The 26,292-nt window shown below is 36.0% G+C and overlaps 2 protein-coding genes across 9 annotated transcripts in view; one reads left to right on the top strand and one right to left on the bottom strand.

Moving 5' to 3' along the window:
- Window positions 1-26,292, bottom strand: part of COG5 (component of oligomeric golgi complex 5) — a 176,958-nt gene that overhangs the window by 119,879 nt on the left and 30,787 nt on the right. The window lies entirely within an intron of this gene.
- GPR22 (G protein-coupled receptor 22) lies at window positions 4,661-25,179 on the top strand. Of its 8 annotated transcripts, none has more exons than XM_088165811.1 (4): window positions 4,774-4,993; window positions 19,213-19,465; window positions 20,478-21,559; window positions 23,572-25,179. In XM_088165811.1, exon 4 carries the CDS (start codon window positions 23,597-23,599, stop codon window positions 24,896-24,898), a length of 1,302 nt encoding a protein of 433 aa, XP_088021937.1. In that variant the 5' UTR covers window positions 4,774-4,993; window positions 19,213-19,465; window positions 20,478-21,559; window positions 23,572-23,596; the 3' UTR covers window positions 24,899-25,179. The 8 variants fall into 8 exon arrangements, with proteins under 8 accessions (XP_088021940.1, XP_088021937.1, XP_088021938.1 ...); XM_088165812.1 differs by lacking the exon at window positions 4,774-4,993 and adding an exon at window positions 18,971-19,065 and having other exon boundaries at window positions 20,478-20,738; XM_088165810.1 differs by lacking the exon at window positions 4,774-4,993 and adding an exon at window positions 18,971-19,065.

The following is a 26,292-nucleotide window of genomic DNA, read 5'->3' as shown; positions in this document are numbered from 1 at the left end:
ACAATACCTAACATTTTAACATAGAGATATTGAGTGTGTGCAACTTTCTCAAGAGGGTCAAATCATTTAACGTGGGGCACTTAGCTACAGACAGTTGCCTGGTTCTGTAGATGAGATATTTTATGGCAGTAACAGTACAGATATCCAGTAAATGAACCCAGTATGTTAAAAACAATGTCGCAGCAAGTGAAAATAATTCAAACCCAATTCAAATTACTCCATTAAATGATTGCATAGGTCTCATAAAATGAAAGTACATTAAATAAGCAGAAAAGATCAATAAGACCAAGAAACAACTGCATATTGATCAAGGAACAAAACTGCAGGTAGTTGTCTGATGCTTCACCCCAATTCACTGCTTCTGCTCACACAGGAGGGCTCCACTCCATGAATCTCTTACACCCTGTCCCAGCACCTATACCAAATGCCACTCACTTTTGCTCTTCTCCCATCCTGCAAGTTTTAAAAATAGCATTAATACTTATATTAGATGCACTATATTTCTACTGGTTTATGACATTAAGCCCTAATTTTAAATTCAAAAGTAACAATAGGTGCTTGGTGGATGGATGAAGGATGGAATTTTAAGTCAGCTTCTGACAGAAAGCAGGTATTTTGTGCTGCTAAAACAGCTAATGAAGTATAAAAGAGTTTTAAAAATACAGAATACGGAAATCACAATAAAAATTAGAGGTGTTCAAGAAAAAATTTTATCAAAATTTCTTCAACATATTATGTTCACATAATATTAAAATGGTTGGAAGGCTTAAGGATTCTGCAAATCTTGAGATGGAACAAACTCTACAAAGGGAGAAAACAAAGATGAAACCATTCTTTTACACAGGAAAGCTGCTCTGCCATCGATTCTTATAATTCCAGTTGCTCAGGGTTTGTCTTTTGCATTTTACCTTTTACTTGTTTCATTAAATTAAAAGGCCTATAGAATTCAATAGCGTGAACAGATTTATGCTTTTTCAGACTTGTAACCTTTAAAAACTTAAAAAATCCTCTGAGTTTATCACCTTTTATTAAACTCTTTCCATTAGTAGTTACAGAAAATCAGTTATGAAGTTATGACAAAAAGAATGTGCAAACTTTGCTAGCAAAATGGCTGCGGTCAATTCTTGTCTCAGAGTCCATGCAAAATTAATTCCTTTAATTTTCTCATCCACATTTAGAAAAACGTATTTAAAACCCTAACAGATACCATGGCAATCTCAATCCACAGCATGCAGATCACAGCAATAGCTAGGTGCAATGTCAATTACAATAGAGATAAAGCAAAAATTAATTGGCAAAACTTGTTTCCAGGAGTACTGCTCAGATTTCTGACTGTCCCTTTTACTTGTTATGTCCCATACTCAAAATTATTCTGTCATAAGCAAATATTCAACTGGCCCAGGTTATGAGTCATTCCATTTATTCATTCTGAGCTCTGCCATAATGTCAGCTTTCTCCTATCCCTCTTTTGCTGAGTCTTCAGAGACCTCCAAGGAAAGATAATAATTCAGATACCTACTTGTATATAATATGACCATACTACAGATTTTAAGAAAGGGAAGATACTGATCTGGTATCAGACCCTAATCTCTTGTGCTTCAGTTCTGCATCAGTTTATGCTATCAGTTTTTATTCCAGCTGCCATTGCTACCTCCTTTCCACACCTCCCAGCCATGTAATCTCCTCCCCACCTCTGCATCCACACAATCATTCTGCTTAAAATGACCCCAGTAGCTTTCAGCCACTGCTCAGCATCAATTCCTTACTCCTCTGGATACACCTATGCAAGGAACAAGCACCTGTGCATGGCAGAGATGTAAGGAGAAAAGAATCACAGGAAAACAATTTATATCAGTTAACCGGAGATGGAAGTCAGTCTTTAATTCACTATGTGTAGGCAGCTTCACGTCAAAGCAATAAAAACCACAACTGTAAATTCTGCATCTGAACCTGTAAAGTTTTGGTTTGTATGGACATCAAGTTTTCACTACCTTACTCAGCAATTAGTATGTATTCTGATTTCCATTCACTCAATAACTCATTAGCACTAATTAGCACATGCCTTCAACATATAAAGAAGTTAATGCACAAATTAGTTGTGGCACAAGAACTCTAAAATTTCAAAGAAGAAATACAAATTCTTTAGAGAACAGAGTGGAGCAGAGCAACATACTTGGAAAGAAAAACTGTCAGATTATCAGGTACTGAAACAAGTACCTTCAGTAAGGATAAACTGCCTGTGGGAAAAGTTTTCAAATGACAATTCAGATAATACTTGTTAGTAGCTTTTTTCAAATGTTCAATCATTGGCTTCCTGAAAGAACTTAGGTGGATATTCACAGTAATTCACTTAATTCAGCTATTTGCTCATGTTTTAGAGGAAGAGGGATTGATTACTTGGCAAAGGAGAGGGATAACGATAGTGTCTTACAAGGCAGGGAAGGGCAGTGTCACCAGCCCCTGGAGCACTGCCAGTCGGTGGAGCAGTGATCAGCGCTCACTCGGCTTCAGGCGAGCCAAGCTGTCCCCAGCGTGTGCCCGGTCCTGCACTCAGCACTGAGGCTCCACTTGCCCCGGTGGCTGTGCAGGTTATTAAATGATCTGAGTGCGCAGATCTCATCAGGATTAGGCCTCCTGTGCTCCTAACTGCTCCTAAGAAACTATCCAGTATCGATTCCAAGTATTGATCCAGTACATTTTAGCATGCTGGTTGCAGAGCAGAAACAAAACCCAGCACTATCCCCTTCCCTGGGGAGCTTTTTTTTTTTTTTTCACATGTATAGCTTTAGTCCCTCCAAGCAGATAAAAGCCCTTATTAATCAGTAAGGGCTATGTTTGGTAAATGTAAACATTACAGATAAGTATTCTGTTGAAATAATCTTCTTAAATATATAAAAATATATTATTCAACCAAAGAGGATTCCCTTCTCCACTCCAATTACATATAACTAACAGGTTTTGGGTTTTTTTACTCTGAGGGTGAAAGGGAACAGGGCTAAAGACTTCTATGGAGAACAGGTCAGGAATAACATTACTGGCCCTGAAGGTGAGTGCAGAAGCAAGAGAGCACGACAAACATTGGAACATGGCAGAAAGGATGACAAGAACATCGGGTAAATAGCAAGCACCACCACCAGGAAACTGAATATAACACTTCAAAAATTACAGTAGACACCCATTATAGAATAATTTTAATGAACTTGCAAAGACAGTATTTCAGACTAATTTAACCAAGGAAAACTAAATGAAATCTCCCTGAAATAAAATAGGCTATACAGATGGAAGTCTAGTACTGTGGGTTTTACCTTTGGGAGTTGCAGCCTGCAAAGATTCTATTCTTTCATTACAAATCTGTTGTGTGGGGGGCGGAGGAGGAGTAACTGTGTTACAGGGATAAAAAGAATAGCACAATTGTTGTAAGAACATCTAGTTTTCTCTATGTATTTCTATCCATCACAATCCATCCTGAACTTCACATCTATTTTTTCTCATTACCTTACCCTATACTATGCCAGTATATTTTGTCATATTTTAATGCTGGGGGGGGAAGCACTCCATAAATAAAAGTCCCTGAACAGGATATCACAAATTCATTAGTGAAGATCATTAAACAGCGTGCATTTTAAGCAAACAGAGAAAACAGAGAAAACAAAGAGAGCTGATCAAGCTCCATCAGGAGAGTGAGGAGGACTGGCAGGAATAGCAGCTGTGCTCGAGCTCAGATTGGATTCGTATTGGCAGAACTGTGAAATAAAGCCTGCAACACACTGTGCTTTTATGAATCCTGCTTTCCCAATAAAAGGCATCCAAGGAATTTAATGGTTATGTTTTGCCTTTCATAGGCTGTTTTACTTAGGATGGTTTCTATACAACTAAATTCATAAAAGTCCAAGATGCAATTACTTAGACATGCTGCTCCTTCTAACAGTGCCCTCTAACACACACACTAACACAGCCTCATTCATCTGAGTATCTCCAAGTGCTTCATAAATGCCAATTGAACAGATGCCACAAATCTGAAAAACCTTACTGCCGGAAAATTTTCATGCTATCTGACTTGGTTACAATAGTCTGTTTTATTATACAGTAGAGAAGGTCAGTGCAAGGAGAAGAGTCTAGTTTAAGCTATACATTTAAAGGCATTTTCCCTGTATCAATTTTAATAATACATTTTTCACAATTATGCATGAGTCAAGTTCCCCCCTTACCAAGAAAAAAAACCCACTAAAAACGAAATAAAAAGACAGAGGAATTACTTAAGAACAAATTTAAAAACTAAAAATTACGTGAAACTTATAAAAATCTGAACTTCGCACAAATACAGGGGTATTTGAAAGAGACATAAGTAAAAGAAAAAATCCTTCTTATTTTAAAAGAAATGTGAAAATATACATTTAGGATTGCATTTAATAGAAATTTATGCATATTTTGTACCCTGGTCAAATGAAAAAACTTTATAGTCATTTTCATTTTATTTCATTGAATCTCTAATTTCTGGGCATAGAATACAAAAAAGGAGGAAAAACCTAAAGAAAGAAAGGATGGAGAAATGTGTAGGAAGATCTCAAAGTACATAAATATAGTGTTGTTCTTTGTGTTCCCATGAGGAAAGTACAAAAGTAGGTCACCTATTATATATTACAACGAAGCAATAGAAACCAGCTTCTTCTGACTACCTTGGTAGGGGGAATGTTTTTGAGTGTAACATTACATAATACATTGGTGCAACTACCTCAACCTGCTTTAAATAAGTAACACTTCAGAATTTGTGAAACTGATGAACCAAAACTTTCACAGCTCAGACTTTCAAACCTGAAACTGGGGCTAGAAACAGAAGCTCAAGTCCATAAACTTCCAAGACTTCAATGACTTCCTATTTTCTGAGCAAGGATTCAGAGAACTTTTCTAAGAATGGGATCACTGCACTCGTGCCTTCTCCAGTGGGATCACTTATGCAGGGAAACTGAGCAGCATAACTATTCTCCTTCTACAGGTATGTACGCCAGTCCTTTTTCTCATTTACCCTCTTTCTAAACCAACCTCTTAACCCTGATTTCTGTGCTACTGTAGAACAGTAAACTATTATTTTATAAATCAAGCTTCAGATCAAAAGGAAGAACAAAGTGTCATTCACTGCAATTCAGAGGCAGGTGAAAGGGCTGCAGTGTAATCTTCCAAGACAGAATTGCCTTTTCTTTGTGCTTTTCTTAGGTTCTGTCTAAGCAAGCTGCCAATTTATTTAATCCATCTGTGAATGAAGGTAAAAAGGATTTGTCCAAGATGACACATAGTTATAAAGTAGAAACTTTAAGACATCTTTGCCTGTTGAACTCCCTTCAAGACTAAAAATAAACTTCTCCAGACTTAAAAATGCTCTAATTGATTCAAAATCTAGCCTGGTTTGTTCAGTCTGAGATCCAGATCACTCTACTCAGAATTCAACGCATAACTAACTGCAAGTGTGGCATAACAGTATGATAGAAACTTTAAATAAACATATAGAAAACCCAACCATCCATACATCTACCATGCATCTACCGTACATTATTCACATATTTAGCAATCACCAATAAGATACTTACTTCTAATATTTCGTATTTTACTAGAAAGCCAACACATTGCTTTGCATTTCACCAGAGATAGATGTGTGTGCCTTGGTAATACAGATAGGAGCATTATTTATTATATTCACAGTGACAGAATCATAATTTTGTCTCTTATATTACCATGATCAACTACAAAAGCAGGTTTCTTTATAATAAGCATCAGCTTAAGGCAGACATCAGTGAATTCATTCTAGTAATTATGAGAACTAGTACATTAATTTTTTTAATGTATCAAAGATCACATCTAGATTACAATCAGAAAGAGCGTTATTTCAACACCATTTCTTCAGTCATGCTTACTTTAATGCAAGGTCAAGCATAGAAATCCTAGAAAGAGCCTGAGAAGATACAACTTCTCAGATAATTTAAAAACCATGCACAACTACACACAGTGGTCTACATTCAGAGGTTTCCTTCTTCAAGTATGAGTAAAGTATCACTCTGTAGGCAATGATGAAGGACAACAGTCTATGTTTCAAACAAGCTAATATTTAATAAATAATGAAATAAATGTTATGTGTTTCATGTATTGTTAATTGCGGCAGTTTTTGCCTTGCTGCCATTTTCTGCACAAAGGTGATAGAGCACTATGGAGACTTGTATAATTTATTAAGGGAGAAATTCTTAAAATTAGTTTAAGTATATTCTGCTTAAAATCTTATCTTGAAATTGCAGAATTTGAGTCTATCCAGATTAAGTTTATCACAGTAATTTTTCCTCCGGTCTTCAAAGCTATCAATATTTACACAGCCAATGATGCTCAGCTTTAAACAGTTAAGGAAAGGAAAACACCATATTCAGATGCAATTGCTAAAGCACTTTCTCATGATATTTTAAAAAACATTTGATGCATGAAGCTTGGAAGTGAAATCAGTTTCCCTTCTGCTTTTCAATCATTATGCAAGGTTGCAGTTTGTAAAATTACTCACAAACCATAGAGACTGTATTTTTAAAATAACCTTTAGAAGGTAGCACTTGTCTGCAGTTTCCATCTTAAGATCTCACAGCATTTTTGGCTACCATTTAAAATATTTTTATAAAGGGAAGAAGTTGAATACAAAGTAACTTGTCTGAGAAACAAATTTACACTTAAACCCAGCTACCACACAAGTTCTCTGAACAGTGTTATAACAGAAATATCATTCTTTGTCTCCTACCTAATACCACCTTAGGATTTTGTCCAATGTTTCATCCATTCCCAGCTGATTAATTATTTTTGCCCCAGTTTTTTTTTTCCCTTTGACTTATTTCTACCCATGAGTAGAAGTAGAGCGTTAGGAAATCTACCAAAGTGGGAGAAGTGAAGAAAAGAACTTTCTTACATCTTCAACTATAAATCTATAATTTCTTTAAACTTTAGGAACTGGTTTTGTTACACAAAGGAAAATCCCAAATCATGAAGAATTTCTTCACTGAAAAGGTGATCAGGCATTGGAATAGGCTGCCCAAGGAGACGGCAAAATCACAAACCCTAGAAGTGCTCAAGAAACAACTGGATATGGCACCTAGTGTTATGGTTTAGTTGACATAGTGGTGTTTAGTCAAAGGTTTAACTTTATGATCTTGGATGTCTTTCCCAACCATAATGATTCTATGATCCTATTAAAAATATAAAAAAATTTAGGAATTCTATTACTTCATGGGTACAAAAATCTAAATTTTATCAGGCATTGAGATTTTAAGTAGATCTCTGTCCATCTTTTCTCCTTCCCAATGCCCACACAGATAATAATACTACTTCTGATACTCTTAAGCAGAATAAATGTTGAAAGAACAACTTCCGTTAAATGGAAGAGAGGGGGAAATTATCTCCATTGTCAAAACTAATAAAACCAGGGTCAAAATGTCCATTCAAACTAAAGATGTCCATTCAAACTACAGCTTGAACTGCATGATGCCTGAAGTTTGGAAGCAAGCAGCATGCCCATCCTTGAAAAAAAGGTTATTTTGGAAAGCCTCTGTGCTAAGGGTACATTTCCTCGAATTCACCATTCTCTCTTGGTACCTTGGTACACTTTGAAGAATGCACTATGCATTGGAGCATCTCCATTTGAAGAATTGAACAATTAAATTGCTTCTGTTGCCAGAAACAGTGTAATTCATAGCACTTCGATGAATCGAATCATTTTTAGAACCATTTCATACTTTTTATATACATACACACAGTCATACAAAATATAACTATGGTACATCTATCACAGGAGTTATAGATAACTACTCTGTACACAGTGTTCAGCTGAACACGTCAGGCTCACATGGAGCTCTGCTTGTCAGTGGCGTGGTGACAGCAGTTTTAATCAAGCTGAGCAATCACAGATTTCCTCAAGAGCACCAAGAGCTGTCTTGTGCCAGCTGAGTCAGCACCCCAAAATCCCAGGTTTGGTAGAGGACCTGGAACAGTGCTGAGAATGCCTTCGGTGCTGGACACAGCAGGCATTTTGAATAGCCCTGTATGTATCAACCAAACTGAACAGCAAGGAGTTGGGTACAGTAATTAAAACTATTTGGATATGATTTTCTTCTCCCAGAAGAAGCATAACAGAATTTCCTCATTTAAAGTTCAAATATCATTCAAATATCAAAACAAAGAAATAAATTACTAACTCAGTAGGAATTCAAAAGCCAAAACACAGTCAAAGGAATAATTTTTTCTGTTCAGAGGGTAAAACAACAGCTGTCTGCCTGCTTTCTTGAGCCTCTGACAAAGAACAGGCTGACCCAATCTGTGACCTGCTCACACTGTTCACTGCTTTGATATCTAACAAGCGCTTACTAGATAATAGTAATCAATGGAAATTGGAAGCTATACATTAATCTGTGAATCTATGATATTTGTCAAAAGAGAAACCAGCATCTTGCATTATTTTGCAGGTGCTAAAATTACTTAAAAATAATAAAAATCTCAAGCTGTAAAACCCAGCAACATTAACATTTTTTTTCTAACTGCTACTATTATTCCCCTATGTCAGTAACCAATAATGCTATCCTAGAGTAGAATATTGCTGTCAATTTTACAAGCAAAAAAATAAAAATAGGCTTTTCTAGAATAATTTCTTTCCATTTATTTATTCATTCATTCAACAGATGCATTAGCCAAGACTCTGTACAAAACCAGAATATTAAATTATATCAGCTGGATGTATTTCTAAAAAGAATCTAAAAATTTAAAAAGATTAGTGATTTGATGAATTCATTTCTTCAGTATCTACATCTAGCAGCTCTCAGCAATCTTCAAACGTACTTTGAAAATATAGATGCTTTCAGGCAAGCACAGAAAGAGAAAAATAAACTTTGCATCGTAATCACAGATTTAAACAAAGATTTTAAATTACAGATTAGCAATTTTATGTGGACTCTCTACAATCCACAGTTCCCTCTGCAGCTGCTGGTACATGGAATTTTTGGGATCAATCCCATTTCCATTCTCATTTCCTTGTGTTGTGGATCAAATTTACTCCGGGCAATTTTGTGCCCAGCTGATCACAGGATGCTATTCAGCCAACTGCCATACATGGCAATCATACCCAATGGAATTATACTGTGGTACCAAAGTGAAGAAATACTGATATTGCTGAAGAATTTTTTCAAATCACCCAAAACTTAAAGCAAGGTTACAAGTCAAGCTCTCAGCAGTTTTGTACAAAAGCAACCATGAAATTCAACACTCAACATTCACTGTCTATTTATAGCAAAAGATCATTAAGAAAATGAAGAAAGCTGATATAAATAAATCTCAAGAGCAGCTCAATCACCCTTGCAGCAATTCTCACAATTTCCCTGTCCTTGCGTGTGACTCGTTTAGTCCTCATCAAATATTCATGCAAATAACTCCATGCCTGGCTCCTCCTCAATAGGTGTCTTTTCTTCTTCCTTCTGCCACATCACACACACGTCAACTGGCACTGGGAAGGATAAGAGAAGGGGAAATGCACCAATACAAGGCACCTAATATATTAATGACAAATTGTTTCAGTATGGCACAACACAAAAGTACCACACATAAAAACATTATGTCCAGTTTGTTTTACTCACAATATTGATTTGGTTAACTGTTGTTAAACTACATGGTACTGCTTGTTATGGGTTTTATTTATGAAGCATCTTTACACTTAATTTAACTTCCTAGTTGATATTGGAAGCAACAACTTCTCAATGTCAAATTACAGGTGAAATATTCTCCAAACAGTTTTGCATTTTTGCCCCGTGTTTAATAATCTTCTATGCATGCTGCAAGGCCTGTTTTCTTAGAGATGGGGGAGTGTTTAATTTTGAAAAGATGGGTGATGAAGTAGAGTTCTATAGTGTTTCATCAATACAGTTTTTTAAATCTCATTAATTATTTGCATCTTCTGAAGGTTTGCTGTGCTCCCTCACCCCTCACCCAATGCAGTTAAGGGCTTAAAGCAATAGATAGAAGTAAAGTTAGTGCAAGAAATAATTTATATTCTGACTTTGCCAATACATTACTTCAGAAAAAAAAAAATATGTCTTCAGAGATAGATATGTGAACTATTTTTTCCACTCAAACCTCAATTCACTCCTTATTACTCCAAAGCATTTCCTTGGTTTAACTTTGTCAAGTCTAGGTAGTCATTAAAAATCTGTGCTTCAAGATCTGCAAAGAGAATAAGTGTGGAAAATTTCTACAGTCCATGCATTCTTCAAAAAGAAATTGATCTTGTATTACAGAGACTGGACAGAGTAATGAAATACAGACAGCCTTTCCAGATCTGCACTAGGCATCTAGGACATAACCAAACTGTTTTGCTACAGAACACAATAATGTGAACAGAAACTGTGAAGCAGATACAGGATGCTCAGGCATGGTGGTCGTGGACATCGCACAAGAAACAGCTAAAATCCTTAGTTTAAGTGTTAATCCACACTATCTCTAACTGTCCATATAAATTTGCTCTAGATTAAGGGCACTGAATGCAAACTAAAACTCTGTCTAGTATCAATCTTTATTGCCCCAAAGTACACTGTAATAGCTGCTTTGCCTACAGGCTTCAAGATTACTGACAGTGGCTTTTATACACTCACAAATGCTATCATCACAGCCTGTACCGTTTATCAAGGTATGCACTCAATCGACAGTCCAAGAGCCACTGAGTCCTTATATACAGATGCACTCAAACACCATTGGAAAATCTCTGTTGAAGTATTCTACCCTACACCTGCATTGCTTATTGAGATAATGTCAGCTTCAAGATTTCAGAGTGGGAGTATTAAACAGGGTATTAGCAAGAGTCCAATAAACAGGTAGATGCCTAGAATTTTTGATGGTGGCAAACAAAATAGGTTTCTGGAGAATATATAAAAAAAATTGCAGGGAAAAAAAACAACTGCCCTGGGGGTAACAGAAAGCACTGAGTTTTCCTTTTACTTCAACAGCAAGGCAGCAGAAAAGGTATTAAAACATAAAGCAACTTCAAATAAAAACATTTCAAGCCTAACCACCAGCAAATTTAAAATAGCAACCACTTTCAAAGGGCAGGCTCTCCTTTCCTTTCATTCTTTCCTTGCATTAAAACTAATTTGCTTGATTAGTAAGATAAAATAATGTTCTCCATATCCAGCTGTCTATTAGGGGGAATGAATTCTCACTGGGCACCATATCTACTGTAGAAAGAATGAGAACTAAAAGAGACCTCTACTTGTGTCAGAACAGCAATTTCTCTTTTAGAAAGACAGCACGGTAACAGGCAGTCAGTATGTAATAACTCACATGGTTTTCCTGTTGATGGGCTGTTGCTGTTGCTATTCTCTGTCTTCTACATTTCCTCCAGGAGCTCCTAACCCAAGATATCATTTTGCAGAGCTGCTAGCCTACCTAGTAATAGTGAAGCTTCTCACTTTGAAAGTACCAGAAATAATGCACGTAACATTTTTCCTTTTTCCTATTCTAACTACACTTCATAGCTCCTATCACTGGAACTCATGCTACCTGTATGTTTAAATTGATTACATAGATCATCAGTGAAGGCTGCCAAAAAAATTGACATGCTTTTTCTCCATAAACCTGTATTGGCTCATCATCCATCAGTGCAATAAAAATATCTTGAACAACCATTTTAAATTTCTCAAGATTTCATTAGGAAAATACAACTTAGGCTTCAAGCCTAATGACTGCAAAGCCAGCTCCAGGCATCAACCATATACAATGCAAAACAGTATTCCCTTCCTCAGACACACCACTGACACCACTGCTCTCAGCCTTCTCCCCAAAAAAAAGCAAATGAAAGCATTTTTCATACAAGCTGTGGTTTGCTTCAGTATTACTGTAAGTGATTTCAAAGACAACAATTATGCAGTGAGGTTAAAAATACTTTAGAAGATGGAAAAAAACTGAAACTATGGTTTAGGCACAAAAATCCTTGATATTTGAAAGCTTCGCAGACAAAATTAGTTCTTCATATGCATGCATATGCATGCATTTTAACACAGTTTAGGTATTTATTTTATGTTCTACAGCTACAATAGATATGTTTTTTAAAAAAACCCTGAAAATATGATGGGGTTTATATTCCTCTTTCATTTATCTACTTAAGAAAGTAAGACATGTTTTTCAATAATGAATAAAAAAAATTAAACTACATTATGGATACAAATTATGAAAATGAATGAACCCAAACAACAGAGGAAGAACAAAAATAAACTGAATATGATACCAACACAAATCTAAATGTAGATCAACATGCACATCAATCAAATGAATTTTTTTTTTAGTAGAGGAAATGTGAAGCCAACACACTTCACTAAATTAGTTCAATTTCCATATTATTATGCATTTATCATTATAGCTTATTATTTTTAAACGTCTCTCACATGTCTTTTTATGGCACTACATAAACAGTTTTTCTCCATTTCCCTGAACAACCTTGTAAAAACAACTGAAGAACCAAGGTGGCAGAGAGGGGACAACTAAGTAACTTAACATTTAAAAAATCAGACAAGAAAACATACTGCATATAATTTTTCAGAGTTTGAGAATTTAATTTGTGGAATATGACCACTGTCAGACTGATACAGAGAACTTCCTACATTTGAACAGAACACAGGGGCTGACATTATTTTAACTGCTTATATCTGGCATTCACAACAAAGGAGAGCAATCTAACTACTGTCCTTAGGTTTTATTTTGTTGTCTGAAGAAGGCAAAGTATGTTCTGTCACATGCAGAGTTACTGTGTGTGGTCACCGAGCTTTGATTTTAAGGGTAGTAAGCCTGCTGGATCCTTTTCACACACTTTTTGTAGTGCTTCCAAACTGAATCAGCCAAGTGACTACATGAGTGAGACTGACACATGAAGTCACCCTGGTGGTAATCCTTACACTGTTGGGTTAGCCTTAAAAAAATTAAAGGGACATGACAGGTGATAGCCATTCATGTTGTGTTCACTTTTTACTTACAGGGAAATTAAGATCCTAAGATTTGTCTCTTAATTTTAGCTAAAGCAATGCTCGCTACCTAGGCACACCATGTGGACACTTTTTCTTCATGAAGAGACAATGGTACTGCCTTTCTAGTTTACAAAATTACTAGAAACGAAGTCTATCCAAGATCTCTGCTGAATGAACAACTCTAGAAAAATCATCCTGTTTTGTCTTCTTGTTTTAAATTAGCAATTCCTCTTAAAGGATACTACAGCAGGAAGGTGTGTAACTGAACTCCTGCATCAGGGGATTGCAACAGGGCAGCTAGTGCTGCTCCTGCTGCTGCCCATCCTGCATACCTGGCTACACACGACTTTCACAACAAAGATATCTGATGGAGAATCTTGAACCAGGTCCTAAAGTTTCAACCCTGAACGTTAACTTTCGCTGCCTCCCAATCCAAAGCAACACAACCAGCCAGGCAGAACACTTCCTGACATGTCTACACTGAGGCTGCTGTGCAGTGCTCAAACACACAGCTACCTGGAGCTGGGACTTGGAGATGCTGGGGAACACAGCCACTCAGCACCAGGGAACAGCACTGAAAACTTCCTCCAACATACAAAATATCTTCATGAAAGAAAGGTAAGTAATCCCATGGCACTTCAAACCACAAGGCAGTATTTCCTCATTCTACAGCCACACAGCATCAGGACTCCAGCTCCAGAACATTTCAGCTCCTCTGGTAAACCACTTTGTAACTTTGGGAACAAACATTCATTCAGGCACGCTTTCACAAGGCTCACACAATGCCAGCAGGTGCCTTTTTTATTTGTATATTCAAAGCAATACAAAAGATACGATGTCAGAATTCCAAAAGCCTTTCCATAATAATGAAAATCCTTACTAAAACTCAGTAACAATTACCAACTTAGAACCAAGAATATTTTACAAAAGCAGAAATCTCTCAAGTTCTCAGATTAGTCAAAGCACAATTTTAATGAAAGAGAAACGAAATTCATAGCAATATTACAATTTTTAAAGAAAAATGAAAAAAAATCTTGAAATTTATAGTCACTAATCAAAGTTTTGCAAAAAACCACAACGTGCAGCACCACTCATTATGAATATTTATAATAAAGGACAAACCACCTCCATGGAGAAAAGCTGGAGTGAGACTGATGTTATTTAAATTACTATTAAATTTACCAGCCGTACTTCCCTCCTGAGCATAACTGATATTGCTTTTTTTTTTCCTTTCCTTTAAAATGCTTAAATAATTGTGCAATAATGCACTAGGACCCTGATTTAGCTGTACCACTTAACCAGATTTATTGTCATGATACAAAAAGGATGCCTTCCCTACATATGAGTGATAGCCAGCAACAGTTTCCCAATTCTTCTTTGGTGTCACCTCATTGTGTAAAACTAAAACAAGATACATTTTTGGTATTAATAGCTAAAGGGCATTCTCTAACTTACACATTTTCTCATGAGTACAGAACCTTCCAGTGCTGAAAAGGTCAACAGTTGTTCTAACATGGAATAATACTGAACAAATAACCTATGCCTAATAGTTATACAAACCCAAAAGAATCTTGTAAGACATTCTTATTCCATGGCAAAAGTAGTTAATTTTTCCATAGTTAAGCTGCTACGCTATCATTAACTCTGAATCTTGAAAATTAATATGTACACATTATATATAAAAATACATAAACATATATATACTACTATATATATCATTTATATATAAACTATTCTATATCTACCTAAAAATACTTGTCTTTGTGCTGCTTCCAAAGGTTTTCGTCTTTGCAAATACAAAAGAAAACACAGTGAAACAACATACAATTAATCTGGAAAATCCAGATTTTTCCAGGGATGTAATTCTACAGTGGCAGAACTGAGATCAACAATGTCCCATGTGCAGGACCGTTTTCTGTCAAGGGAAACATGAATGTTAGAAAAGTGGGGAAAAAAAAAAACCCTTGCAAAACCCAACCTAAATAAGTCATCATAAAAAAAAACAAAACAAAGCAAGATGGCAATCAACAACAAGGGAGAAGAGAAAATAAACTTTAAGGGTAACACACTGAATGAAAAATTAATTTTTTGGATGTCAGTCCTTGCAGCAGAAAAGGAGTAATAGCCTTAGAACAGTTCTCTATAGATTAAAGAAATGAGAATAAAGTACTTGAGCCAAAAGAAAGAAACGACCATCTTATTTTTCGTACTATCTACAAATTCTAACAGATTTTTTGTCATCTATTCAGCATATCACTCTTAAATAATAATAAAAACCTTTATGACTAGATCTTGTGCACAGGTCAGGAGCCAAGATTTACATAAAAGCATGCTACAGCATGATCCAGAACCAGCAAGCTGTGATTTCAGTATCAGGTAGAAAGCAGAACACATTTACAAATTCATCATAACAAGGGTACATCAATACAACTTCCCAATCCTAACAGCTATTATCCATTGCTTATTTTTCCTTGATAAGGAAACTATAGAATTGGATTTTCAACAATATTCTAACCAAGTTCTTTGCAACTGACTATTGAGGAAACTGAGATACAGCAAGGTAAGGAACAAGTTTAGATATAGATCACAAACTGCTAGAACAGATACAAATCACAAAATATTCAGAAGAGCTAGGTTAGAATTGGGCATGACACTCTTCAGTGTAGGTAAATGAAAGGTACAGAGGAGCTATCTAGCTGGAATTGTGTAAATGCACCATGTAAATAATGCTGAGCAACAATCCCAGGGCAGGATATCCAAAACCACCCAATATTCATTTTCTAAAGCAACTTGAGCTCTAAAGACACTATCTGGCACTAAAAAATTCATACGAGTTAGGATCTCAAGTCTCTTGCTAATATGAAAATAGATGAGATTTTTAGACCCAGAAGCAGTAAAATTCTAAACAGTCATTAAATGAGCAGCAAGATTCACACTAGGAAACAAGATGTGCAGAACAAAGAAAGAAAGTATTGTTGAAGCATTCAGGATGAAAAAAAGAGTAACGCAGAGAACAAGGGAAGTGAGCAGACACAGTCTCACAACTGTGCCAATAAAGATCTTCGTGAAGATCCATGACATCAGGATGTCAAAATAGTCTGCAGTAGGTTTATGTAAAGTTAAACGCTAAAACACATTAAAAGAATTCTAAAGCTCCAAAATCAAGGACTGTCGTAGAAAAATATCAGAACTGGGTACTTCATTTGGCCCTGCTAGACCTTTTGAGCCTAATGAGTATTTTTAAACAAACTAAGCTTATTTAAAACACTGCAATTCAAGAAACTGATTCAGGGTGATCTTAAAAACTCAACAACAGAGCTTTGACCTTCAGATCTAGAGATGACCCATCACGATTTGGGAATGCAAGAACAGTCAATGCTGGGACATTGCTTCCTCTGCATAGAAAGTCAGACAGTAGATAAGAGACAGAAGAGGACCAAGAAATATACTACAACTTGTAAATTTCTGGACTTCCTACTCTCAGCAAAACAGAAAAATACATTCTCACATACAACTATGACTCCTGAATTGAATTTAGAAGTACTACAGGGCTGTGTGTTATGGCAATTGCTATTATCTCTACCCCTGTGCACGTCTCTTTACATGCACATGCCTCTACACCCTTGTGCTCCACTCTGATTCAAGCCTCTCTGCATTTCTTTCCCCCCCACATCAGAACCAGCAGCCCCAATCCTTCACAGTCTATTCTCTGTTACCATCTGGATCTTCCTCTCCCCTTGTGTTGCCATTCTCAATCCTAAGACCTTTCATCATCATCAGTATCCTTGTTTAGGACTCCTGCTGTTCCCTGATACTTCTACCTTCTCATTACCTTTTCACCCCACTTTTCACTACCCTAAAAGCCAAAATACCAGTCAAATTCTTTCTCCCATCTGTACTGATATAGAAACAGGTATAAGAACAGCACATTTTCTGTTTATGCTGGGTGCCTGCACATGGCTCTTTTTGCCCACTCTTCTCTATCTACCCTTTGAGGATGAAGTCATCTGTTCACACCATCTTAACTAGCATCTGCACAGCAATGGCTTATAAGCATGTCTATCCATCCACCTACTCCTGATTGCCTCCATATGGTACAGCTTCTTTTCCTGATTTTGTCTCCAGAAAACTTAAGCTTAATATATGCTCACAACTCAGCTCCTTATCACTCCTCTCAAACACTTTTTGCAGATAAAACTTCTGCCAATATCACCTCCTGTCATATAGGTAGTCTCTTGTGACCCCTCTGCCTGCATTTCAACCATATATTCATGGTATACCCAAAATCCTGCTACAATCTTCCTTCATGTGTACATCTTTTTCTAACAGTACAGGTCATCCAATACTTCCATCTTTGTTCAGGCACACACTGAAGAACTAGAAAGGGAGATGAAGATTCATCTGTTTAAATTTAGACAGACTTCCTTACTTATCCTTAGTCATACTGAAAGTGAAGTAAATCTCTTTAATATATCAGTATTTATGCTTTCATTTCAGGAATCCTCTTTATCACATCACCCTTAAGAGCTATGCTGGTATCACTGGTTTCAAGCTCTTGGGAGGCAGACGATACAGAGACAGCTCAAAGGGCTCAATCAGCTGCTACTCAGCATAGCCAGCTGGTACCTACTGATCTCTGTTCAAAGTTCCTGCAATCTTTATTTACATGGTTTCTGAATGCAAAGGAGTATGAAACAGGAAGCATCCTAGATGGATATGAAGCCATTTTTAAAAATACATAAAGCATGCTGTTACCTAAAGATAAATAATATATTGGATGTCTGGCTGAAAGAAAAAGTAAAGAAATAAAGATATCTCACATACACAACTACATTCTGTATTTGCACTAATAACCTAAAAAGAGAGGACCCCATCAAAATTTGACCCCAACTACCACCTTAACACAGTTACTTATGTAAGAACTCTATTTTAACATTTAGTACTTTATAACACCTTAAAAAAAAAAACTTAAAAATCTTTTCAATCATGGTGAAAAAAGCCCCACACTAACTTGAGATTATAAACTAACTACAAGACATTTTATTCTCAGATATTCTTAAACTTTGTTTCAGCAAACCAATTTTGAAAAATATTATTTTGGGGTTTATACTGAAATTATTTCCTAGGTTTATTTAGCACCAGTACTAATTAAAACAGGTACACTGTTCATTATGCGGTTGTGAGCATTGCTTATACTGACAGAACAGATTCAGAAATAAGTTACAAAACAAAAAGTGAAAACAAAGATATCCCTTGCAAAGTGAAGGTCAAGAACATCATGCAAGAAAGACATGCTCACAAAAACCTGTCAAGTCTCTAGCAAAATTCATATGGAACATACACGTTTTTTTAGAAGTTTACATTTCAACAAAATTAATAACTTCCACACTATACATACATTGTACATAGTGATCAATCCTAAAAATCATCTTTTTCTGATCATGAATCAATTGAATTATCATGTCTGAATGATTATCAGTCTGAATAATTTTGGTGCATCCTAGCAAAAATTTTCCTAATATACATGTGGGTACCAAGTCGTCCTGAATATAACTTATTGCTAAAAAAAACCTAGATGACCACATGCATGTAAACATGTACACTGAAATTCAGTATGGCTTAAAGAGACAGTATTATTTCAGAATATTCTTAAGACAAGAAAAATCAACCAACCAAAACAAACAAACAAAAAATCAAACAAAAAACTCAAACATCTAAAAGGCTCAAAAATGGAGAGTAGGCAGATTCAAATATAGATTGTTGGAAGCTTTTAAAGTAATAACCCTTTAATCCCTTTTTTTCCCAGTGCCATGTGGTTTCCAGTGTACACAAAGTAAAGAGTGAAAAGGTAAAAATAAAACAGGCATACCCTTAATATATTCCAGAATTCATAAATCATTTGTAAATTTAGTCCTTTTATAAAAGAATCCTTATATAAATTGGGGGGAGGGAGGGCATCAATCCCATATATGAAGCACAATTTAAGCCCAACATCACTGACCAATCAAAATTAGTGAATGCACTGCATCTCTCTGCAGTGAGGAGAAGCGACAAGGTAGGCTGTCATTCTGCACAAGCTGCCCATCGCAAGCCTTCCTCTCAGAAGCACGGCTCTTCTTTTTTAGAAAGCGTGAATCTCAGTGGTGTCTCTGGAGACAAGAAGCCTTCAGTATGTTAAATTACTTTCATTATGTATTTTCAGATGCTTATTGATTCTACCGTAGGAAGAGTGGGAGACTGCAGCAGCCTGTAAACCAGAACTAAAGCAATTGTATACATTAGCAGTATGCTGAAACAATGGCACAGTACAGGCACAAATTTTCATTAAGGTCATTTTTTGAAGATACGCTTATTACCCTCTTTCCCTTCTACTCTGCTAACAAGTGAACAAAATGAATCCCTCCAACCTGGAACTGCTTCACCTGCATCGAGAATTTACCAAATCTTTAGTGGAGGTAAGACCTGTTCCTTATTATGATATGCAGAATAAGCAACACTAAACCAAATTAAAAATTGGAGAAAAAAAGGCAAGAGATCAGATTCAGCTTATATTAAGTAGTAATATATCGTTATACTTAAGTCCAGGAAATATTGAAATGCTATTTCCCCTTCTCCATTAAAAATATAATGATAGAAAAATGTTGTTCTGTATGAAAGTCTGATAGAATATTAAGAACCTGTTTTGTTTCTACAACATGCAGACAGTACAGTTTAAGCTCATACAGTATTGAGAAAACAACCACATAAAGCAACTGGGAATATGCTTTTCCTCCCTCAGCAGTATTTCCAAATATTGGCAGTTAAATATGTTTCAGATTTATTCAGTTACTCTTTGAGGGATCAGATAGTCTGTAATTAGTGTATACTTATTGCTTTATGAAGGTTGGCTAATATGACAAATCTCTGATTGCTCAGGAAATCCCCCCTTTCTGTTGTTTTTTAAAAAACTTACTTCTTTCGTTATCCTGTACATTCAAGCCATTTATTGAAAGCATGGATTTTCGAAACATTTATTTCAAGATAGGAAAGTGTAACAGTATGCAAATTAAACAAAAGTGTATTTTCTAAAAGGCTCATTAACTCTGTTCAGTTTCTCATTAAAAGACAAGAGAGTTGCATGTATAAAGTACCTGCTCACCAGAGCTATAAAACTACATTTTCTAGCTTTAATCACAGACACGCTGCATCCAACAGTTATTGCTTCTAGCCAGGATTTTTGTAATCTGCACTATCTGGAGAACAGGAAACTTGTCCAAAAAAAACTAAATTCATGTAAGCTGACAGAAGAATATGATGTTACTGGCAAATAGATAGCAGGCTAACTGATTTTCTATGTAATCTATAAGGTCCAATTTTAGAGACCCATTATTCATGAAGTAAGTGATATTAGAAAATACATTCTTGCATTACTTTATTTTTGAAATCATAAGCCCTACTTTTAACCTTTTTTTTCCTCCCCTTCACAAGGGCATGCAGCAACTAATTCAGTTTTACAACTGACAATATGAAGAATGCAGTTGACCGGGTATCTTTGTAGCTGTATGACCTACGAGCAGCAGGATGCATCCCTAAAATGTATTCTTAAGACATAAAGGAATTAAAAACAAAACATGGAACACACTTGCATTACCATTTACGTGCATGACACTTCAGCAATATACATGGAAGACTAACACATCTGCTCAGATTTTCATTAAAAGAAGAGTGCAATGATTGATTCTTAAAATGGTGAGCATTTCTTAAAGAGGGATTTATAATTTAAAACCAGAATTGTGGAAACTACTGATGCATGAAGAGACAATGAAACATGAAATCCCAAAAGGAGAATATGCATACTTCAACAGCAAGCTGAATAAAGGTTTAACCAAGCTTTTTCTATACTACTCATTAAATAACTTACTTGTCATAATGACTAATGGATATTTTTCTCTCAATTTTATGATGTTATGTATTCTCCTTAAATCAAAATAAACCAAATTAGGTAACCCATGGTTACTCTCAAAGCACATGAACTGGATTTTATGATGCATAGCAACTTCTTTCACTAAGCCATCACTCAAAAGTAATGAGCAGGAATATTACAGAAAGAAATACGCAACCATAAACTAAGGATGTCTACACACACTCTGAAAATAGAGATCAGAAATTATTTTTCTTTAAACCTGGAAAATAAAAACAGGCTTCTACAAAATGCAACAGGGGAAGGAATTTAACATCACTTAAAAGAAGGTTTATTTGTTATTGCTGGCTTGAAACTCAGAACAGACACACAGAATATGCCCTGGTCTGTAGAAGTATCTGAGGCAATTAAGAAGTCCCCATGTTTAATCAGAACTTTTTGCTGCTGACCTGCAGGAATAAAAAAAAAAAAAAAAAAAAAAAAAAAAAAAAAAAAAAAACAAAAAAACCTGCAAGAAATGAAATAAGAGCTCAGCTACCACTCGATTTCCAGGTTACAGTGCATGTCAAAAATCTCTCAGTGACAGCACGTGTGAGCCTGTGCCGAGCGGCTGCCGCGCTGTGCCAGGCCCCTGAGGCACAGAGAACAGGTAGGTGCCCCGGCAGTGCCCTGGCTGTGCCCTGGTAGTGCCCGACGGTGCCCGGCTCTGCCCTGGCTGTGCCCTGGCAGTGCCCTGGCAGTGCCCGGCTGTGCCCGGCAGTGCCCTGGTGGTGCCCGGCTGTGCCCGAGCAGCGCGGGGGGAACGAGCTCCTGTTCCCCACGGCTCCGCTTCCCTGCGCCCGAAACCGAGGCACTGCTCCAAGGAGGTGATGTTTAAGCTATTCGTGACGACCTAACACATCTGAGATTTTCTGTTTTCACAAAATCTCCGTTGCTATAATATTAGGGTGAGAGTGTCATTTGTTTTAGCAGATCTGCTTTTGATTTCTTCCTGGCTTTTGCTAATACAAAAAACTTCATTTATCCAGCAATGCATTTGGAATGGTTTCTTGAAATCCATTCACAGCCAGGACAGCATGCAAAAGGATACCATACTCCTGAGGGTTAATGTAGGACAGATAGAGGTTGCCTAAATTAGAAATGAAACAAAGCTTTTGAAATATTTCTTGTTTCATTTCACACCTGAGAATAATATGTTCTAATTTACATCTTTTTTATTTAAGAAGCACATGTGAAATAACTGTTGAAGAATACCAAGAATTTTCATCATACAATTTGCAATTAATAGTATTGTTCAATTGAGGCTTTTCAGAACTGCAGATGAAATCCATTTGCATACCGTATCCCAAGTGTGCTTAATTCATACTTTCATTTTAAAAGAGCTCAATTTTGTTCACCTTACTGCTATCGTTTTTAATGTATTCAGAATAGAACAAAGCTTGACATTTAAATTTATTTTCATGCCAAATATGTCCCCTCTTAAATTTAAAGCTACCTAGAAAAAAACCCCTCCAGTATCATAACAAGAAATTGAATAACCTCTTTTATTTATTTAATCAATTACAACTGAAGAGCTGGCTGACAGTATAAATAATACAAACATCAAGTATTACATGCTGATGCTATATTTAAAACTTGCCCATATGTGTAAAACTAAGCAGATGAGACACAAAACAAAAAATCAGCTAGATAAAATAAATACTTTTTTGATCCTTACTTATTCCTAAGAAAAACATGCTAGGTATGGATATCTGTTGGATTTAATTGCAGTTTGTACAAAAACCAAACAAACCAACCAAAAAGAAATAAAGAAAATTGTCTCTTTCAGGTTATGTATTATTTACTAGAATTATTCCCTTACATATACTCTGGAATAAAATTAAATACTTTTTCATTCCATGTAGGCACAGATTTCTTGAGAAACTGAATATTCAAATCAGAAAAAGAAAATATAGTATTTTATAACAAACTTAATTTCCCAAACCCACATCAGTTGTGCATTTGAAATTATATGTACTTATATAAAGTTGTTGTAGTGGCAAGCATCATGCACATAGATGCACAGAAAATTAAAATAAACAGAAGGTTTAAACTCTGTAAAAATCTGGTGAATTACAGAACGTCACATTTCAGCCCACAACACTACAGTAAACCTCATAAGAAAGAGGTGGATAAATTGGCATAAATAATTTAAACATCCTTTTTATGATACATAAGCAACAGTGCCCCATGTTCCTATCATCTCTTTTTCCACAAGAGCTTTTTAAAATGATCTTGATTCACTAATTTGTTAATACTTAACAACATTCTTCTAAAATGACCCTCAAAGCAATACAAAGGCCATGCACAAAGTATGGTTTATTCAACAAATGAGCCCTTTGTGAAAAACCACATCACTATAAACAAAGGCTTGCCTCCCTAAGTGGAAGCTTTTCACTATTTTTTCTCTTTTCAAACAAATCCTGCTTACTTTTAAAAAGCAAAGACCTTATTCCAGATCTTCAGGCACTTGAGTCCATGCCAATTAAAGCTCTAAACATACTGTAAATGAAGAGTTTGGTAAGAATATTGCTTTTCCTCCCTCCTCCTTCCCCAGAATTTATCTACAGTAAGTGTTAAACAAAGAAATCAAATAGTTCCGTATTTTATTTCACCTTTCAGGAGAAAAACCACCTGCAACAAAAGAATGTGCTTGTCCCCCATTCTGGAAGTCAACATGCAGTCCGAATCTAACATTACAGTTCGAGATGCCATTGATGACATCGATACCAACATGTACCAACCACTGTCATATCCATTAAGCTTTCAAGTTTCTCTCACTGGATTTTTGATGTTAGAAATTGTTTTGGGACTTGGCAGCAACCTCACCGTGCTGGTACTTTACTGTATGAAATCCAACTTAATCAATTCTGTCAGTAACATAATTACAATGAACCTTCATGTACTTGATGTAATAATTTGTGTGGGATGTATTCCTCTAACTATAGTTATCCTTCTGCTTTCACTGGAGAGTAACACTGCTCTCATCTGCTGCTTCCATGAGGCTTGTGTCTCTTTTGCAAGTGTTTCAACTGCAATCAACGTCTTCGCCATCACCCTGGACCGATACGACATCTCTGTAAAACCTGCTAATCGAATCCTGACCATGGGAAGGGCTGTGATATTAATGACATCAATATGGATCATTTCACTTTTTTCCTTCCTGATTCCTTTCATTGAAGTCAACTTTTTCAGTCTTCAAAGTGCAAGTACTTGGGAAAATAAGACACTTCTCTGTGTGAGTACAAACGAGTACCACACTGAACTAGGAATGTACTACCACATTCTTGTTCAGATTCCAATATTTTTCTTCACTGTTATAGTAATGCTAATTACATACACCAAAATTCTCCAGGCCCTAAATATTCGGATTGGTACAAGATTTACAACAGGACAAAAAAAGAAAAACAGAAAGAAAAAAACTATTTCTTTGACAACTCAGCATGAGACTACGGATGTGTCCCACAGCAGTGGAGGAAAAAACGTCGTCTTTGGTGTAAGGACTTCCGTGTCTGTGATAATTGCTCTACGCCGAGCTGTAAAACGGCACCGGGAGCGCCGGGAACGGCAAAAGAGAGTTTTCAGAATGTCCCTTCTGATTATCTCAACATTCCTTCTCTGCTGGACACCCATCTCCGTTTTAAACACCACTATCCTATGTTTGGGCCCAAGTGACCTTTTGGTAAAGTTGAGATTATGTTTTCTAGTAATGGCATATGGAACAACTATATTTCACCCTCTACTTTACGCATTCACGAGGCAAAAGTTTCAGAAAGTTCTGAAAAGTAAGATGAAAAAGCGAGTTGTTTCAATAGTGGAAGCAGATCCCATGCCAAATAACGCTGTAATACACAACTCATGGATAGAGCCTAAAAGGAACAAAAAGATTACCTTTGAAGACAGCGAAGTAAGGCAGAAATGTTTAGTACCTCAGGTTGTCACTGATTAGATTTCAGTATTCACCAAAACACATCAAACGGAATATTTGAACAAATTGTAAAAAAATACTGCCAAATAAGAAAAACTTTTTTAACTATTGGCGAGACTGTATATTTTCAATATATATGTTAAATAGAGTAGGTCTTGTATATTCAATTTCTTCATTATGTAAGATATATGTTGCATGGCTGTTTGTTAGCGTAACACCATGTGTATATTTGTCAAAAATATTCAAGTCCTCTTTTTTTAGAAAATAAATAGCCTTAAAGAAGTGCAAACTTTTAAAAAATATTTGTATGGCTCAGTTTCTCTGTAAATATAAAGAATTTTTAAGCAAAAATTGCACTTGGGAATACTTTTCTGTAGCACAAATTCACCATTTTGTATGACATGGTGTTTTTAAATTTAATTCATAAACAGTATTGATCAGAGGTATTCTAAATATTATGCAGCTACAACCTGGACACGTTTTGACCTCATATTTAGATATCCCACTTATTTCAATCTTCTCCAGCATGCAACTACCATGCACAAAAAAGCCATTTACATGATGCTCTTCAGTGAGTGGTTCAGAAACTTTTTATACAGGAAAAAAAATTCATGCTGATCCAAAAATTGACAGTACTCTTAAGAAAAGTAAAAAGTTTTGCACATATAATCTCAGATCGACAATTTCTACATAGAAAACACACAGCTTTGAATAATTGCAAAGGACAGGGTAGGCATAAAAGGCTAAATGGAGGAAAAAAGCATGGATGAGAAAATTATTTGGCTGATGGTAGAAGACAACCAATCAACAGAGTCAGTCCTGAGCAAAGGCTTTGATTTTTCACACTGACCTCTAGTGTGACACAAGGACCTTTCATACAGAAATTCTTCATTCATACCATCTATCTACATAGATATGATTGTTAAATGCCACTGCTAAAGTAGAAGATAACTTTTCTTGCCCTAGATAACTTTATTATTTTCCAGTGCATTCAGTACTAGCCATGCAATTGCCTTGTCACAAACCAATCACCAATGCTGCTAGCTATTGTATTCCTGCATTTCCTGGGCAGCCATGGCACACTTTTGTTCTACATTGTCTGCTTCAATTCCATCTTAAACATGCATAGAAAAATCAAGAAGCCTTATGAAGTTATCATCATCCATAGTACTGTAAGCAAGAGTTAAGATATTAATCTGAACATAAGTTTGTCAAGATGTTTGCACCATGACATGCTTAAAAATTTCTTAATTTCAATGAAACAGGGGCAGGGAGGGGGAAACAAACAAGAAGCTGTAAAATCAATGAGCATGATTTCACTCCTCTTGTTACATAAACTGATCGGTGTGTCACCAGCTACCAGTATATTTAAAATTCTAATTCTCAATAACTATTATCTTATATTAAAAAGCAGA

Source organism: Sturnus vulgaris, chromosome 5 (genome assembly GCF_052056855.1).
Source record: "Sturnus vulgaris isolate bStuVul1 chromosome 5, bStuVul1.hap1, whole genome shotgun sequence".
Lineage (NCBI taxonomy): Eukaryota > Metazoa > Chordata > Aves > Passeriformes > Sturnidae > Sturnus > Sturnus vulgaris.
Note: the sequence above shows the minus strand (reverse complement) of the source record. Positions and strands in the feature narration are given on the sequence as shown.

Coding starts and splice junctions, on each gene's coding strand:
- GPR22 (XM_088165814.1), top strand. CDS start 23,597: ATGTGCTTGTCCCCCATTCTGGAAGTCAACATGCAGTCCGAATCTAAC.